Source organism: Melanostigma gelatinosum (genome assembly GCF_949748355.1).
Source record: "Melanostigma gelatinosum genome assembly, chromosome: 8".
Classification (NCBI taxonomy): Eukaryota; Metazoa; Chordata; class Actinopteri; order Perciformes; family Zoarcidae; genus Melanostigma; species Melanostigma gelatinosum.
The window spans coordinates 4,027,267-4,043,286 of NC_136641.1; the positions used below are offsets into that span (position 1 = coordinate 4,027,267).

At 42.2% G+C, this 16,020-nt stretch overlaps 1 protein-coding gene across 1 annotated transcript; it reads left to right on the forward strand.

Annotated features, from left to right (window-relative positions):
• Positions 1–8,940: 8,940 nt before the first annotated feature.
• gata5 (GATA binding protein 5) lies at positions 8,941–15,327 on the forward strand (the record flags this gene model as incomplete). The annotated part of the gene is made up of 6 exons (XM_079273681.1): positions 8,941–9,460; positions 11,106–11,275; positions 13,368–13,496; positions 13,746–13,830; positions 14,062–14,189; positions 15,208–15,327. The coding sequence occupies 6 exons, from the start codon at positions 8,941–8,943 to the stop codon at positions 15,325–15,327; spliced, it is 1,152 nt and encodes a 383-aa protein (XP_079129807.1).
• Between the last annotated feature and the right edge of the window lie 693 nt (positions 15,328–16,020).

Genomic DNA, 16,020 nt, shown 5'->3' on the forward strand with positions numbered 1-16,020 from the left:
ACATGATGTAAACGTAGAAAAAAGATTTAGATAAGAGCTACAACTGCATTTTCACTGTGCAACCCTGTATTGACTCCTTGACTGTGCGTAGCATGTACAGCATGTGTCCTGTACTGTGACAGCAGGGCCTGTGTGTGTGTTTCCCCTGTGTGTGTCTGTGTTGCCCTGCAGGTTCCCTGTAAGCAGAGCCAATCAGTGCCACTGGGAGCAGCTGGCCAGTCTCTCAGGAGCTACTTAAGATCTGGCTGTTCCAGGCCATGCTCTCTGTTCCCGCTACACGGCCCCATGTTCTCGTTCGGTTGGTTTCTGCAGTGTTTCACATTTAGGGTCTGAACGATACAACTCCTTTCATCCACCACGCAACCACCAGACTCACTGATTTACACACCTTATAACCTCAGTATGATTTTGGGGTTATTGTATGTTTAGTTAATAAACTATATCCTTTCAGTTTCAATTCTTGTCCCTCCCATCTTTTGTCATTATGAGCCGGGTCATGAAAGAGACACACGTGAGCCATTTACCTGCAGGCAGCTTTGTTTTTTAAAAGGGAATTTAGTTTCTGAAACACTACAATCTTACACTTATTGTGAGTATTGTGTTTATTATCAGCTGTTACTCTCTTGCTTTTCTGCCAGCAGGGCTTGACATTGAGCTTGTCAGCCCTTCGGGCAAATAGCTGAGGTTTAACTGGTCCGATAGCCCCTTTATGTGATAACTGGAAGCAAGAAGTTAAAGAAAATTGAAAGAAAATACACCTTTTTTTTTAGGTAAAACCAAAATGGCATATCTTCACTTCTTCAAGAGAAAAAAAGTGCACGGCAAAACAAGTGTGCTAACTTAACGGATATTTTTTTGATATACTGTGGTGTCTCACAGAGCCTCAGGATATGGCAAAACTTGCCTATAAAATAATCTGTTCCATTTTTATGCATCACGCTCAACAAAACACACATGCGACTAAAAAACGACATTTCTTTTATTCATCACTTGCTCAGAATCTTTTGCAGAATTGTATCAAATGGAAACCTGACGTGATCGTGAACACAATTCTATTCCACTGCAGGACAGCAGACTATAATGTTGAAGGGTTCCCAGTCCTTTGTGAGTTCTGTTCTGTCCCTGGTCCTGAACCCGGCAGCAGCACTGGCAGCCCCGATAGGGCCTGACAGGCTGAAACGAAACACACAGATAGGGAAGCGGCAGACAGGAGCCAGTCTCTCATGGGGCGCTGGAGATTAGCCTGACTCCTACTTCACATTCCCCAGTGGAGCAGAGCAGCACAGGGGCCAGTTCCAGCCCTCCAGAAACCTTTCTTCTTCTTCTTCTTCTTCTTCTTCTTCTTCTTCTTCTTCTTCTTCTTCTTCTTCTTCTTCTTCTTCTTCTTCTTTTTCTTCTTCTTCTTCTTCTTCCTCTATCTGCTCCCCGTGTGTACACTGGCGTGTTTAGAAGTCCACCGAGGGTGTGCTGCAAGAAAGAGATGAGGAGAAAGTTCACATTTTTTGGGAAAAATCTGACACACGGCAATAGACCAGAGATGCAATGTATAAGAAGAAGAGGCGGGGGGGCCCTACCCGCCCTGCGTGGCTCCACGGGGGCCGCAGAAGTCTGCCAGAGGTCTGGGAAGGGCTTGTGGCAGAAAACAAGAATACATCCATCTTAGACAAACAGAGTTATTGAACAATTAAGCTCCTGTGTGAGTTATCAGCTATTTGACATGTTTAGAAGGGCATCACTCTCGTGGCAGAAAGCACATGTTATATGATACATGACAATTGGTGGGAAAATGTTATGTTTTTGAGCAGAACCAATCAATTGCTCCTTAAACTGCAACAAAGAGGGGTCAATGTAAGGTGTTTCCTCTCCACTGATGCATGCTGGGAAGTCTGCTTGTATGCTTGTATCTCCTAAGATTTCATTTGATGAATTTAGTAGTTTCAGCAGCATGTTCACTCCCAGTGAGCGTGTGGTTGTAAGTTCTGAAATGGTGTTAACAAATGTAAATGTATATTCAATTAACAGTTGATTCTACTAAACTTATATTTAATACATCTTATAATATATATTTGAATTTAATATGAATTTATTTTCCATGCATGGAGTTTTTATTCCCATGTGGAACACTAAGTATGTTTAATGTCCTTAATTGATACACTATCAGATAACCCTACTCTTCCAAAAAAAATGTGGGAAAGTATTTATTTCCCAAAACAAAGCAGTGGTGGATTAAATGACATATGTAGTATAATAATATTAATGTAATAAACATGTAGTGATAGGGTGTCATGCTCTGCTCCCTGTGAACCAGGACACACCTCATGCACATAACTCAGGATCTGAACTCTCCAACATATTTGGAACACAGTCCTCTGCCATCAAGCTGACGAGCAGAGATTCAGCAGAGAACGATGGATGCAGGGTGAGCTTCACTGCTCCTCTGTGGTAACCTCCTCCTCCACCAGTCCACCACCAGTCACAGCTACAGTCCAACACCTCTCTGCTAACTGCTCATTGTGCTTTGCTGGAGGTTGATAACACTTGACGAATGAAGCCTGGGGAGATCTTATCTGGAGGGGGATCACAGCATCAATTGGCACCACTGACAAGAAATTAGAAGAAAAAATGAAAGGGCCTCTAAAACAAGACCAACGGCACACACGCACGCACACACACACACACACACACACACACACACACACACACACACACACACACACACACACACACACACACACACACACACACAACTTCAGCGTGTTCGCTCAATAAATACCTTTGGAAAAATTCCGAACTTATCTAGCAGGCATGTGTATGTGAAATGAAGATAGAGGGAATTCCGTTGCAGCAGAACACAGTAAAGGACAGGGGCGTCCATTCGAGGCTGAGCACAGTCCATCCCTGCTGGATGTGTTACAGGCCTATCAAAAACGTGACATCAACAGCAGATACGCGGGCCGCAGCGGGCCGCAGCGGGCCCCGTGTTTTTTGTTATTGACATAACCACAGAGTGACCGTGAGGGAGCTGTGAGAGCGCCCACGGGGCCCCGCGTGGAGCGCCGTGATGGACTGTGGCGGAGCGGGCCCTCACCAGTCACCTCATCCATAACGTCGCTATCTGACTCCCGCACACTGAGAGACGAGGGTTCGTGATCCGCGTGCTAAGAACAGCTCGCTGACTCTTTTGTTTTTTGTATCATAAGGTGAAGGATCGACGTGAAAGACGTGTGGCGTTTATGGTCGCGGGAAATATACAAACAACGTTCAGAAATCTATTGAGAACCATCATATTATATTGTTGAGATGATTTGATGATGGAGTGTGTTTAGTTCATGCCGTGTCATTATGTAAGGGGGTATTATGTTGTCGTGCTCTCTTGTTGACAATATAGAGACTGTATTTAGATTTCACTCCCACTATTTAATTATAAGCTGTACACTCTCGACTCCTAATGTTCTTCTTTTTTACCTCGTGTTTGTGTCCTGCCTGTGTACCTTTTTGCACCTCTGACAACATTGATTTCGTACGTTGGATAATAAAGTTAAATTGAATCTAATTGCAATTTGACTTGACAACTGGGCTCATTTTTCAAAACCTTATACACAAAATATCCACAAATCTATTGACACGCTATCAGATGACCAACATTTTTTAATTGAGGTAAAATATTTATTCCCCAAATAGATCATTTGTGCAGTGGTGGGCAATGATAATAATATGAGTATATACATAGTGATAAGGTGTCATTAAACAGTGCTCTGGTCCCTGTGAACCTGTGAATCTATTCATTCATCATTATTATTTATTTATCTCCACAGTGTAAAATTGTTAATACAGCAATGCATTTCCACATTTTGCATTTTGCACTGAAAATCATAACAGACCATATTCTAATATACACACAGATAAACAATGTATAGAAACAACAAAAAGACAGCCTGAATGGCAGGGTTGTTTTTTGCTTTTTTGAAAGCAGGCCTTTGTGTAGACCGCCATGCTGGTTGTCCTCACCTGTGGTCTCTGTTTTAGTGCTTCTATCCTGACCGATGAGTCGACAGCCAAGCAATCGGGTGTTTGCCCGGGTGAGATGTGTATCGGCAGATTGGTCCGTGCATGTGGCATTTTGAATGGCAGTGTTTTAAAAATGGCAAAAAGAAGTGACTTCATGTCCCGTCCTGTGTCTCGTGAGAGAGAGCCGTGTGCAGCGTGTTGCAAACAAAGTGTCAAGTTGAATTACAAGTTGGGTACAAAGCAGAAAATGTGTTTCGGGTTTTGGAGACTTTTTGGAGACTTGAGCTGAGGTTTTGCCTGGTTTAAATCGAGAAGTGCGGGTTCTTCATGTCTATCTGACATGATAGTAGGCCCGATATGCTCACGTGCACTTTCATTTGGTTTTGAACAGCTCAAAATCATCAATATCCTCACTTTTAGTCTATTTTGGGTCAAGCTCCAAACAATGCTGCTTGCTGACCCACAAACCCCCATAATGCAACGCAGCTGCGTCTTCTGTTCAAATCTAAATGTCGCGTGCATAATTTCACACGCACGATCGGGTGCGTCAACGCGTTGAAATGACATTCTTTGTGAGGGTGCACTTGGGTTTCTTGAGAAATGTCTGACGTGTTTTACAGCATTCCATCTCTCTGCAAGGACTCCACAAGCCTTCATGAAAAGATCTGCGTCACATGAAGGCTTCTGGAGCTCAGAGGCAGCAGAGGAGGGACAGACAGAGACCGGCATGTCATGACAAAGCCCAATCACTGTGTTTAATGTAATAATCACAGTCATAAATATGCAGTTCAATCACAAATAATCTTTGTTTTGGTTAATTAATATTTCACCCCAATGTTTTCAGGATTGGAGCGATCTGATAGTATATCAACGAAGGACATTGAACACACAACCCACACATTTTGTGTGCCATATAAAAACTCCATGAATAAAATAAAACAATATAGAATAAAATGTATTTCAACTCTGTTGTTCGATCGGAGATAAATTGATGAATTACTTGATTAGAATTTGGAGCGAGGCAGCTGCAGCTGTTGAGTCATGATCCTGATGCCAGATTCAAAATATGTTTCTTCGGATTTTCTTTCTTTCTAAGCACATTTTTGCATTTGTGCATGTCATCAACAGCATCAATGAGGCATGTCATCAATAGCACCAAACTACACCATAGTCAATAGCATATTGACACATGATGATACTCAAAGTGGTCTCGGTTGACTTTTGGTTCGAAAAAGTGAGAAAATATCATCAAATCGAAGCAAAAACAACACAAAAACGTTGAGAAATGTATTTTCACTTTACTTAAACAATGACCACTTACAGTAACTTATAACCACATTATCATCAACATGGATTATAAATGAATATAAAAAAGATTAGAATGATATTACGATTATAATGTATTAAATCTGATTATTGTAATACACTATGATTCTTGCAAAAAGAAAATGTGAGTGAGGACCAGTAGTTATGAAGTATGATGACACTTGACCTCAGAAGTCATTATAAAATGCTTTATAATGTGTAATGATTACTGTAATAAAGTATTATGGATATTTATGAGTGCTAAAATGAAACAACAAACGCAGCTCTGTAGCCCATAATAACAAGATATTTCCTTTACTTTTGCATTCACTTGTAAGATTGTAAAGCATATTTATCAAAAAAAATGTAATTTAATATAATTTAATAGATGTTCATTTCATTTAAAATTTGTATTTAAAATTACATTAATTTTAATTTTAATTTAATTAATTATTTTTAATTTAATTTTAATTTAAAAAACAACATTTGAAGATTAAAATGGAAATAGATCTGAAATCTAAAGTAATTCTAAATAAAGTTTCAGAAAGATATTTGTAATATAAACGAACTACATTATCGAATAGGCCGCAGAATGATTCTGTGAAATGTCTTTCAGTGAAAGAGCTTCAGCTCATGATCTGCTGGCGGCACTGAGCTGTTTTACAAATGGCCATCAAGTGTTCGGTCATCAGAAGAAGAAGAGGTGAAACGGACAGACAGAGAGACAGACAGACAGACAGAGAGACAGACAGACAGACAGACAGACAGAGAGACGGACAGACAGACAGACAGACAGACAGACAGACAGACAGACAGACAGACAGACAGACAGACAGACAGACAGACAGACACGCATCCCCAACGCAGATGGACGGATGTGGAACGAAGGGAAGGATTAATGAATGGACGCCAGACTGAGACGGTGTCAGACTTCAATGTTATTAGTCGGTCGCAAGGCTTCAGAGTCATCTGAGAGCGTTTCTTCAGAGAATGTAAATCACAGCCTGTCTGCTTAAATATCAATACAAATATTAAGGAGCAGCATTTGACCTCGCTCGGCTCTAAAGGGCGTATTTTATAAGTTAAAGAGAGACGATTTATTTATTTCAAATCCAATTGATTTTCAAATACAACAATTATCTTCCGAATGTCTCAAGCTATTTCTTTCATTATCCAGTCAACAGTTGTAGCCTATACATTCAGATTCCGAGCCTTTGCGGAGGAATATCAAATCATGTGTTTCTGCGGCCCAGAAAGAAGTCTCTTTTAAATACACTAAATACCCGAAGAAGCGAAAATGTAGATATTTACGTTATTATTGCTGCGTTTGCGGCCCTGATTAAAAGCGCAGAATCATTATCTTGTATCTTTTTTTCTGTAGATGATTATGTGACATAATAACTCGTGCTGTAGCCTACATCCACGTGTATCCGGGCTGTTGTCCCGTCATATCTCTATGGTGATAATTGATTTATACTGAGTCCTTTGACAACATAAGTTATGCTATACATATATACATATACACACATATATATATATATATACTCCATATACACATATATATATATATATATATATATATATATATATTATAAATCGCATTATGGGCTTTTTTATTTATCTCACCATAAAAACCTCTCTCTTTCCAATTATACATATTACTACTTTTATATATATATTCTTTTTGTATGGTCAATTAGGAAATTAGGAATATTTACTGATTTTTCAGAATTTGGAATATTAAAGTAACGGTTGTGTCCTTACATCGAATGCTCTTTAATAATGTCGTGTACTGAAAGATGGATCATCGTCATCATCATAATCATCATCATAAGGTAAACAACAAGCAGAAAAAGCTAAATCCGTGCACCATTAAATAGCATCAAATATATATATATATATATATATATATATACGTATATATATATATATATATATATACATATATATATATGTATATATATATATATATGTATATATATATATATATGTATATATATATATATATGTATATATATATATAAAATCGCATTATAGGCTTTTTTATTTATCTCACCATAAAAACCTCTCTCTTTCCAATTATACATATTACTACTTTTATATATATATTCTTTTTTTATGGTCAATTAGGAGATCAGGAAGATTTACAGATTTTTCAGAATTTGGAATATTAAAGTAACTGTTGTGTCCTTACATCGAATGCTGTTTAATAATGTCGTGTACTGAAAGATGGATCATCATAATCATCATCAAAAGGTAAACAACAAGCAGAAAAAGCTAAATCCGTGCACCATTAAATAGCATCAAATATATATATATATATATATATATATATATATATATATATATATATATATATATATATATATATATATATATATATATATATATATATATATATATATATATATATATAAATAAATAAATATATATATATATATATATATATTTCTGTAAAGCACGAGAGTCATTTCATGCATAAACCTCATGAAAATAAAGTCAGGTATAAAAAATGTTGGTGTTCATCCTTCACGTCGTGCCTGGATTGAAACGTGTCCAACATGTCGTCCTTTCCCCAAAAGGAAAAGTGAACGCAGGTGACATTAAAGCTGTACTTATTGCGCCCCCGTCAACCCTCTCATTTGGACCCTCTCCGACAGCCAGGGGTCCTCCCTCCTCCCCTCTCCTCCCCTCCCTCTCCGCCCAGGGCCTACCTCGGAGCGGTGGAGGCTGCGTCACGTGTTTTATCCTCCCGTACAAAATTTCCAGTAGGGCAGCGAATAGGAGCACACCCATATCAGCAATTATCAGCGACGGTTACTATCTCCAGATATACCGGCGGGGGGAAGAAGAATCACCGCAGTCGTCCCGGATTCAGCGCGCGTAACTTTTACGCATAAAAAACCCCACCAAAGCCGTTTGGAGACGCTACCTGCGTCATCCGTCTCTCTGTGAGTCCGTCTGTGTGGAGTGACAGAGTTAGCCCGATTCGTGGACGCCTCAAGGACCCGGACTGCTTTATCACCCGACCGTCCTTATCTGGTGAGATAATGCACTGAGAGCCCTTTGGAGAGAGAAAACACCGTTCCCCGTACACCGAGCGCTGCTATCAGCGTTTTGTGTGATTTGAGTTCCGACTGATAGAAAAGGGTTGCGTGCTGTTTGAGTCGGTTTCCGTTATGATTCGGTTTCCGTTATGATTGTGATTTAATGAGGCAGCGGGAGGATATCTGGGGCCCGCCGATACTCCATCTGCACGGACTCTTATCAGCGCTCGTTTAAGTGCATTTTCATGTCAGTCGCAATGGTGCAGGTGAAATATGGCTGATGATACTGAATGATTGCTGGAGATTTTTTTTGAGTTAGGCTATATATTTTCACAAACAAACATCATAGTTTAACTCGTGCAAATTATATTTTGGATTGAAACGCAATAAAAACTGACAAAAAATGTGAAAATGCAGTCTTTTCTTCTGCTCTCACGTTTCTAAAATCTCACTCTGATTATTTCTGTTCACAGGACAAGAATCTCCACAATAAGTCCATTCATTAAGTCGTTGGCTCCAAAAGACACAGACGGACTCTTCTGAGGAGGGTGGACAGGATCCCCCAAAACGGTTTGTGAAGATGTATCAGAGCCTGGCCCTGTCCTCCAACCAGTCCCCGTACGCGCACGACACCGGGAATTACATCCACCCGTCGGCCAGCTCTCCGGTCTATGTCCCCACCACCAGAGTCCCCTCCATGCTGCCCACGCTGCCTTACCTGCAGACCTGCGACTCGACCCACCAGTCCCACGGCCTCGGCGGGCACCACGGCTGGCCCCAGACCGGCGCGGACGGCTCCTCCTTCGCGCCCGGCAGCCCTCACCCTCCGCACGGCTTCTCGTACTCACACAGCCCGCCCGTCAGCAGCAACACCGGCCGGGACGCGACCTACCAGAGCCCGCTGGTCCTCGGCAACGGCGCTCGGGCAGACCAGTACGGGGGCGCCCTGGTGCGCTCGGTCGCGGGATCCTACTCCAGCCCCTACGCGTACATGAGCCCGGAGATGGCGACGTCCTCCTGGACGCCGGGGCCCTTCGAGAGCGGAGTGATTAGTCTGCAGGGACGGCACGGAGGACTGTCCGGGAGAAGGACCAGTCTGGGTAAGCACGGGGCCCCGAAACTATAGTTTAGACGTCGTGATCATGAAGTGAGATCTGATTCTTGAAGTCAACCCTGAAATGTATTATCATAACCTGGAAAAGAAAGAAACACATATCAGTAAAGCGACTCTGTGAGGAAATAATAAAATATGATGTGTTTTATATGTATGGTTAGAATTAGAAATTAAGAATATTTAACATTCTGGCCCTGACCAAAATAACATTAACAGTATTAAACAATGGAATTTGTTTAAATCTAAAAACTTTAAATCTTTAATCTGAACGGTGTTTTTTGTATTTAATCTGTGGCCTCATTTTAATTTCCACCAATTTAAAAAGTGTAAAATCGCACTTGGATTGTTAATATTCCTATGAAAATGCAGATAACCCTCATGGGCCTTCTCCTGTAAATATACCGATAACGAATGTATTCGTTCATATTTTCCAATCAGTTATATTTGTTTCATTTTCGTCCAAAATATATCAGCAAATTAACAACGACACCACAGTTCTGGACATTAATATGACCATGTTATTGTTATACATGGCTATGAGGTAACTTTTTTTTCCCTTTATCACGTCACTCGGCCTTTAGCGTGCCAGCGGTTCGTTTATCAGGGATCGTAAACGCCATGTTATTTATTATAGTGGAGAAGTGATAGAGAGGTTTCTAACAGTGATGGCTGTGTCACCGGGGGGGGGGGGGGGGGGGGGGGACGAGATTCAATCAAACTGCCCTAAACAAACCTGTATTACATTTAGACAATACGCATTATTTGCATTCTTCCTGGAAGAGAGGGTTTAAAAAACAAAACAATCAATTAAACATGTTAATTAAATCCCGCGGCAACAGTCCAGCGTTGTGATGACACGGTTCAATACACACAGAGACACACACATAAAGAGTGGCACAACAATCCGAGCAGTTATCACCTTGTTCAGACACAGGCCGATACAGAAGGTCCGTTACGACTTTGTGTTTGATGATTTTGGCCTTTAGACGCTTTCACACGTCACGATTTGATCTAATTTCGTTGATTTGTGGAGGAAATTCACACCGAAGTGGTCCTGTATACTTACAACACAACTATTACCTTTCTGCAGACAGAGGCGTGTATGTAACAACAGCTTAGTGCTGCAGTTAAACATGGTTATTTCAAGTGTTTTGTTTTGTTCCTGGTTGTCCTCGAACCCCCGGCTCAGCATTTATTTTGTGATGTATTCCCATTTTTTTCTCAAGGAATATCAAAAGCCAAAATCACATCATTGGAAGAAAGCCAGCAGGCAGACCTTCATCCCTGACATGTGGGGTCTTCCTCACGAGGTCTCGCTCTAAATTGAGGAATTAGGAATGTGGGCAATTGAAGCCAGGAGTCCGTCGTGTGTCAGAGCTGTGATGGATGGGTGGGTGGGTGGGGGGGGGGGGGCCTGGATTCCACAGGCTGATAACGTAGCACAACCCCCCCCCCCCCCTCCGCGAATTCTGTCTCTCTTTCTGATTCATCCTGGGGGGGTTGATCTCACTCTCATCACAGAGAGGATGGGGGGGATTCCTCTTGCTGGCTGTTCATCATGCATTGGGCTGTAATTAAAATGTTCTCTTAACAACCCATTATATAATTCTCTATTTATGTCTTGTGTGCAGACCTGATCGACGACATGTCCACCGAGGGCCGGGAGTGTGTCAACTGCGGCTCCATATCCACGCCGCTGTGGCGCCGGGACGGCACCGGACACTATCTGTGCAACGCCTGCGGCCTCTACCACAAAATGAACGGCATCAACCGGCCTCTCATCAAACCGCAGAAGCGATTGGTGAGGCGCACGCGAGGAATGACCGACTGACTGATGTGTCATTTAAAAATGCACTCTCCAAGTCTGATGTGCTTATTTACATGTTGTGATGTTCTATGTTGTACTTTAGGAGCCAGATTAAGTTACAAATTCCCTCACACATTAGCGTTATTCGAAACATCTGATCAGTGAATTAAATATGATATATTGTTATAATTTAAAACTATAATAATAGTAATAATAACAATGATAATACTAACATAAAAATCAAGGGAAATTCACAGATAGTAATAAATAAAGATTTGATGAATTGATAATGACAAAAACATGTTCTACACATATTGTGTTTATAATGTATTGAGCTTTTAAATACTGGACTAAATACTGTCAACCAAGTATCCCCCCAGCACGGTTCCTCTCCTCACTCTAAGGATGCTTCTTCACTTCACTTTACGTTTTACTCTCTGCTTTTTATTTAAATACAGTTTTGAATGGAGGACTATAGCAATCACGAATAATTGTTGGAATGCTGTTAAGCATTAATTTTTTAAGCTACAGAAACCGTTAAACTATTAAAATGTTCAGCTCTTTCACCAGAGGGGTGCTATGGCTTTTCATATTTCTAACCTTTAAACCTTTTGAATTATTAAGCTTTTTATTTTCAATGGGATCTCTATGGAGAATATTTTCAAATGGCTTCAGGCACATAGGTGTTCGCGATTGAGCCAATTAGTGATGTTGATAAACACACAGACTCACAGACACACGCGCACATACACTCCTCTCCCTCTCTCTCTGTGTGTCTCTCATACAGTCATTCAGGTCTTAGGGATCTTTAGAGGTCTTTCCCCCCTCCTCCCCCCCTCCCCCCACACACACACGCCATTTCAAAATAAAAGCCCCACAGAATAAATCCTAACTGAAATGCTTGTGATGAGCCTGTCATTTAATAACCGGTTTGTGTTTATCTAACATTATTATTCTGTCTCCCCCCCACACACCCCACACCCCATTTCAAAATAAAAGCCCCAAAGAGTGAATTCTAACTGAACTGCTTGTGATGAAGCCTGTCATTTAATAACCTCTGTTTATGTGTGTCAAACATTATGATTATGTCTCCTCCCCCCCCCCCCCCCCCAGCACCACCCAAAATAAAAGCCCCATGGATTAACTGTATTTAAACAAACTCAAAATTAGGCTTTTTTGTTAAAAAAATGAATGCTCTTACTAATACTGCGACAACTACTACTGCTGCTGCTAATATAGTATTACTACTTTGACTATAACTTTTGCTGTTGCTACTATTACTGCTACTACTGCTACCATCAATATTATAATTGGATTGAATTGGATATCTATTTTCAGCAATGTTTTTGCATTCATTTCAGTTTTCAGCATTCCAACGCATTTTCTGCAGGAAATGCTTTTTCTAGTTACCAGTAATCTTTACATTGTGGTGTATCTAAAAATCTAAATGATTCCACCACAAATTAGTCAGACAGCCAAACAACATCATTACGTGAACAAAGCTCTAAAGATGTAACTTCTTGAGGTCAGAGCAGGTCATTTCCCATTTTGTGGTTGTGCGGTGAGGGTGTGTGTCAAGGCTTCACAGCTGTACATTTCCCAGGAACCCGCCTCTCTAGAGCAGCTGTGCGTTGCCCAACATCTCCTCCTCACCGCCGGGCTGCTCTCGCTGTTTTTATTTGCCCCTGCAGTGGCCTTGCCCTTGGACGGGGCCGCTTTTAGACAAGGGCCCCTCCAAAAGCAACGTGTCGCTGCTTTTTGCTCCGCGCTTGCTGCTGACCGACAGTCACACTGCAGTGGCGAGACAAAAAAGAAATTATTTATGGTTGTCTGAGGAGTTATTGGAACTTTTACAAGGAGTATGTGGAGGGATCATTGTTGTACCAAAGCGCGTACAGACATCCTGCGATTCATTCTGAAAGTTAAGGGAACAGCTCAACTCGAGCTTCTCAAACTACACCTCAAGGGTACGAATATGTGAGCTGGGAGACTATTTCTGAATGCACTGGCATTATTTCATTTTCAACCCAAACAAAAGTCAAACTGTTTTGACTCTTGACTGTTCGTCCCTCCTCTAAACCTGCAGCAGATCACGTCTCGCCGGGCCGGCCTCTGCTGCACCAACTGCCACACCAGCACCACCACGCTGTGGAGGCGCAACGCTGAGGGGGAACCCGTGTGTAACGCCTGCGGCCTCTACATGAAGCTGCACGGGGTAGGTCACAACATGGGGGGTCCACTTCTTCAAATCTGCTGCATTATCCGGCCTGCAATGCAATTCCTGCCACAGTCGGGAGTAGTTGATTACTTGTGCAGCGTAGAAAACTCTCCAAGGGCATGGTGGTCGCTGTTATCAGTGTGGGAGGGGAGCTCGTGTGGGTCGCCATGACACCGCGGCCTCGCGGCATATCGGGGACAGGGAGGTACGCTCAGCTAATGGGGGTTTGCTCTGTACTCCCTGCAGGTGGCCAGACCTCTGGCCATGAAGAAAGAGAGCATTCAGACCAGGAAGCGCAAACCCAAGATGCCCAAGAACAAAATGTCCACAGGTAGGGGCCGACTGATGAAGAGAAAGGGGGGGAGTGGGGGGAGAGTGGGGGTGGGTGTAAGAGTAGGAGACGGATGGCAAAATCTAAACCCACAGTTTGATTTGCTTTTCATTTTAAAATAGAATATCTAAAGTTTTTCAAAAGCATTTCGGGGTCAGAAGAGTCAGAATCAGCAAAGCACAAGTCGCTCTGAAAAGCAACTCATTTCCCAATGTCCTGTTTTGTCTTCAGGATCCGCCGCCTCTGACACCAGCTCCCCACCCTCCCTGTCGGTCTCAGAACACGCCTTGACCATTAAGAGCGAACCCAACATGGCCCCCTCGCCGTACGCTGGACAGACGGTCACATCTGCTACTCAGGTAAACACATGTATAATGCAAAGCGTGCAATGTTAACCTGACCATTAGCACACTCGCTAGCTTAGTTGCTGTTGGTACAACAGGCATACCGCTTCTTCACAATCCTTATTTGTTGCATCGGCTCATGTCTCATATCAGCAAACAGTTCCTCTTTCACGGAGCAGTTCATACAGAGGATATTTCTCTACATGTATAGTATTTGTGTATTCATGTGTACATTAAAATACATGCCATATTACTACCTAACCTCAATCGACACCCCTCCCTCACCCGGCTTACTAGTAACTCCATTACAATACACCCGGTGTACCCATCATTCTACGCTCAACGCAACGGATGTCGTATAAAGACCGAGGAAGGCCTCTCAGGGCGGGTGGGGGCGGTGGTGTATGGGACATTTACTCTGGGGGACCGGCGTTCATGTCCGGTTTGAAACCACAAGTTGAGTTATTTGGACCGACGACGCTATGTTGCTACGTCACTGAGTCACACGACGTTACGTCCTTAGCTTAAGTTATGTAACAATAGTTATTTTAAGCCAAACTATGACGTTTTTTTCTTACCCTAACCAAGTAGTTTTGCTGCTTAAATCTAACCGCCACCGATTCACAATGTTGACCAGGCATTGCGTCGAGATTCTACGCAAAAAGGTGACTTCTGCCCGATATGTGATGAGTAGGCATGAGATCCCGTTGCCATGGCATGCATTCATCAGTTCACCAAAGTTGAACTCTTTGCAAAACTTCACCTTTACTTTTCTCAACCTCTGCAAAGGAATTCACTGACAATGGCTAATCCATTGGAATTAGTTGATATTGCTGCGAAATGTTGTCATCTTAAAGTCAACACAGATGACATCATCAGCCTTTAGAAAAAGCTCCCTAGAGCCGCAGAAAACATTCTACGGCTGTTTTCGCAGACTAGCTTTGCATGCATTTTTACTTTTATGTGTAAGGTATTTTTCTTCTTAATTGAACTGATTATTTTTTGGTTAAAATGTCTCTTTCCTCCCCCGCAGGCGGCGTCTCAGTTAGACGGCACAGGATCGGGACACGTGGACATTAAATACGAGGATTATCCCTTTACCCCGAGCTCCATGGCCCCACAGAACTCCTGGTGTGCTCTGTCTCAAGCGTGAGGCCGATCGACGCCGCAGAGCTCTCCGTCCTGCAGCTCTCCACGCTGGAGCTGTGGGACAAACCTGTGACTATCTGACGGCTCCATGTGTTCAGGCGCTCTGTTGGACGCCTTGATCTAATCCACTTGCCATACTATATACTGTGACACATTGGCTCTGCAACGGGACACAGGGTACCTCTGGGGCTGCCGCTACAAAAGGATGCGTACGCAGCGCGCCGACTCAGCGGCCCAGCCAAGGCAAAGAACACAACTGAACTAGGACAGAAAAACCTGAGGCTGGCTCTGCTGAACTCTCACCCAACAAGCCACGTTTCCTCAGCGGGACAACAAGACCTACCTTTTACTGAAAGAAATCTCTATTTTTTGGAGAAACTCATCAATTATAGCAACGCAGAGACAATCAAGTGGAATGTAAAATAAAACATGGACACAATAACCTCTTTTTTATAGCTGACAACTGGTTTTACTTTTATGTAGAGTTGTTGTTGTGGCTGGTGTTTGCCGATACCCTTCTGTGGTCTTTTCAAGAACATGATGATAGCAGTTTACGCATATTATTGTCATCAAAAAAACAAAACCGATAATGGACAGAAAAATACCTTTTTTATGGCTGTTGAACATGTCTCATTACAGACGTGGAGATGATTAACCTTTATGGGCACATTATTTATGTTGAGATAAGGACAGTTAA